At 39.1% G+C, this 3638-nt stretch overlaps 1 protein-coding gene across 1 annotated transcript; it reads left to right on the top strand.

Annotated features, from left to right (window-relative positions):
* Positions 1-2049: 2049 nt before the first annotated feature.
* Positions 2050-2592, top strand: LOC311322906 (CD209 antigen-like protein C; the record flags this gene model as incomplete). The annotated part of the gene is made up of 2 exons (XM_084455024.1): positions 2050-2223; positions 2473-2592. The coding sequence occupies 2 exons, from the start codon at positions 2050-2052 to the stop codon at positions 2590-2592; spliced, it is 294 nt and encodes a 97-aa protein (XP_084311150.1).
* Positions 2593-3638: the final 1046 nt, after the last annotated feature.

The following is a 3638-nucleotide window of genomic DNA, read 5'->3' as shown; positions in this document are numbered from 1 at the left end:
TATACTTCATGCATATATTTCTTGTAAATTCATCTAATCTATTATGTATATTCTTTCTTTATTCTGCTGTACTTTTCCCACTGCTGAAACAACTAAATTTCCCCCATTGGGATTATTAAAGTCTATCTATCTATCTATCTATCTATCTATCTATCTATCTATCTATCTATCTATCTATCTATCTATCTATCTATCTATCCATCCATCCATCCATCCATCCATCCATCCATCCCTGTGATTGTAGCCTACTTATATGATACTTTATTGATGTCTTGAAGTATCAATGGCCAGAGAGGAAAGCAGTTTGCTGGGAACTGAATTGTAGATCTGATTCAACATGTATTTAGTAAAACAGCATACAGATATTTGGTTCAGTCACACTGAAACGCTTTGCCATTCAGGGTTCCCTGCTCAGATAACATAGCATTCAGCGTAGCATCTCTTTATAGTCAGTAGCTCATATCTATAAAGTACATAGTTTCAGTCCAATGGCTAGTGTTCCCCAACTATGACCCTATGTGTCCAACAGACTCCTTACAAGCTGGACACTTGGTCTTCAGCGGACACTGACCAGTGCCCTGACCACTGAGGCATGTATATGGTCTTGTGGTGAGCATAGTAGGGGCAATTGTGATAGAAAAAATCCCTCTTATCACCACCACCCGATGGCTTATCACGTTTCTCTCACCTTCCTCTTCTGCTGTCCGTCATTATGCAGAAGTGATAAGTGAATGCTACTGTAAGTGCTAACTTGGTTCTTCTGATTTCCTGTCTTTCCACTGATTGCAGCGTTTTGCATTTCCTGTTTCACTCAGCAACTGACTCTTGTGATAAAAATATCTTAGCAGTGGGAATAGAGTCAAGCTTTAAAACACGCTGACGACAGAGCAGATATGATAGTGATATCGTGTTCATGGTTCAGGGTTTGACACTTCCTTTTTCACTAAGTAGTCCTCATCTCAATCTCAAACAGCTCAACTATGGAAGAGGAGGATATCTATATGAACGATGATTTTATTAATTCAGAAAGAAACACAACCAAAGGTGAGATTTTATTTTACATATTGCACATTCATCATACATGGATATCATTAAACAGAATACCTGTATGAAATACTAATATAATATTTTTGCATAGACATTTGTCAGCTACACTCAAATTCTGCTTTTGATCAAGTTACACATGAAGTAGACATCAAGCAGTGTATTATTCAGTAGATTATCGTTGTCAATCATCAGCCAGTATGTGATGTATTTGAAACCACAGCTACTCCAGGAGGGGGTGGTGGGTGCCCTCCCCAGGCCAGGGTAGAGGCTGAGGGGGTAACCTCTCCCTCCAGAGCCCACATCCTCCTGGCTGCTCTGGGCCTCATCCTCCTGTGTGCTCTGGTAGCTCTGGCAGCTCTGGGCGTCCTCTGTGAGTATCTCTACAACTGCTCTCTTACAGCAAGACACAACACAGTGTGGCCACCATCTGTAGGACTATGTCTAATTGATATGGGCATTGATTGTTACTGAATGATAATCTGTCTTTCTCAATAGATATCAATAAAAGCAGTCAGTTTGATTTACTGGAGGTTCAATACAGCAACATCTCGGCCCAACTGAGAGGTGAGTTATGACTAGAATGGAGAGACATTGTGAAAGGACCTGGTTACACACATTCAGAATCGCATGAAACTTCATAGCCGACTGCGTATCCTCTCACAGAAACGTATCTGAGTTTTGAGGAAATGACAACTACTGCTAAGAACTACTCACAAAGACCGAAGTCCTACAGCTGTAAATTAATGGGAATTGAGGCAAAATATATTACAATGTCTAAAAGTTTTAAACAATAGAGAACCATACAATAAGTTTTTTAATTGTTTTTATTTAACCTTAACCAGATAAAACTTGTTGAGATTAAAGGAAGTCTCTTTTTCAAAGTGACCTTGCCAAGAGGGCAGCGCACAATAAAACACATAACCATCCAGGTTTCATACATACAGAACAACAATAAAACATGAATAATAATAATAAGTAAAAATAAATAATACTAGCAAAGTAATGTCCCCCTATGGAGCAGATGACACAGGCTGCAGAGCCTGCGCTGAGGGCTGGCTGCTCAACCAGAGCAGGTGTTTCTACTTCTCCACTGAGAAGATGGACTGGAATCAGAGCCGAGATCACTGCATCTCCCTGGGAGGACATCTGGCCATCATCACCAGCAAGGACCAACAGGTCACCATCATATACTGTAGCAGTACTGTTTTGTTTTGTTTTTGTTTTTATTAAAGGATCCCCATTAGAGACGCATGAATGAGCCTCTAGTCTTCCTGGGGTCCCACAAAGTTAATACAATACCATACAAACATACAATACAATTAAAAGACACATTAAAGTACAATATAATAATTCAGAAAATGTAGTTTGCTGTGTTTGAGAATACTATTTGACATCTAATCTAAACCCTCCTTCTGTGTTCCTTAGATGTTCCTGTATTGGCACACTGATAATAAAGCATACTGGATAGGTCTAAACGACCTGGAGACAGAGGGACGGTGGCTCTGGGTGGACAACAAGCCTCTCGATCAAACAGGAGTGCAGTAAGACTTTCTAGGACGCTAAATAACACGTTCGACTGATAATATTGGTCTTAATTTAAATAAGTAAACAACAAGGATCAGGTTTAGAAACATCACAACATCCCAAAATATACAATATCTAAACAAAGTATAGAACATGACATTTTGGCAAAACTATTTGGCAAAACTATGTACTATGTGCTATGTGCACAGTCATATCTTGCAAGTCTGCAAAAGTCTATGATTAAGAGTCAGCTAGTTAAATTATATTATAGATGAGAGAATGTGTTTTTTAACCAACAAATGGAGTGATGTCATGATTTTGTGCACTTCCTCTATTAGATTCTGGTTTGAAAGAGAAGAAGGCAAAGGTGAGCCAGACAACTGGACTGGACAGAACCCTTCTGGAGAGAACTGCGCTACTTTGGGACATCAGCATTATGCTACAGCCAAGTGGTTTGATGCCTCTTGTGAGAAAAAGAAAACCTATATTTGCCAGACACTTAGTGCAAGTTAGGATGAGTTTTTATTCAGTTTTTATCAGAGAGACAAAAATAGATTAATCGGTTTTGGTAGCAATGCACTGAAAAGAACATATCGTATGCAATAGCTTACATGTACGTAGGCCAATTTGATTTCTACATATTCAACATCGTTTTGTGTTTGCTTCCTAATGCCTTTTGTGTCCCAAATATCCTTTTAACTGTAAGCGTAAAAATTAATAACAATGCATGAAACTTGATTACTTTGGATATTTGCTTTGAACGTTGAGCATTAAAATTTGAAGATACATTTATGAAGCACTTTGTGCAAATCTTGGTGTGGGTATTAAAACCGGTCAGGTATTGGAGCATTCACTAATATTGACCACTAGAGAGCAACATTGCCACACAGTCTACAACATCTTTGTCTAAGAAGTGCATAATTGCTCTACACATGATCGCCTAGTGTGTTATTGTAAATTGCAAACTCCAAACGGGGCCATTTTCCATCTTAATTGTCGTCCCTCTGCTGGTGATGTAACTGCTTTAGCAACTATCAGCGGCCAGGCATCATCCAGAGGGCTGCTAC

This window comes from Borostomias antarcticus, assembly GCF_949987555.1.
Source record: "Borostomias antarcticus genome assembly, chromosome: 21".
Taxonomy (NCBI): domain Eukaryota; kingdom Metazoa; phylum Chordata; class Actinopteri; order Stomiiformes; family Stomiidae; genus Borostomias; species Borostomias antarcticus.
Note: the sequence above shows the minus strand (reverse complement) of the source record. Positions and strands in the feature narration are given on the sequence as shown.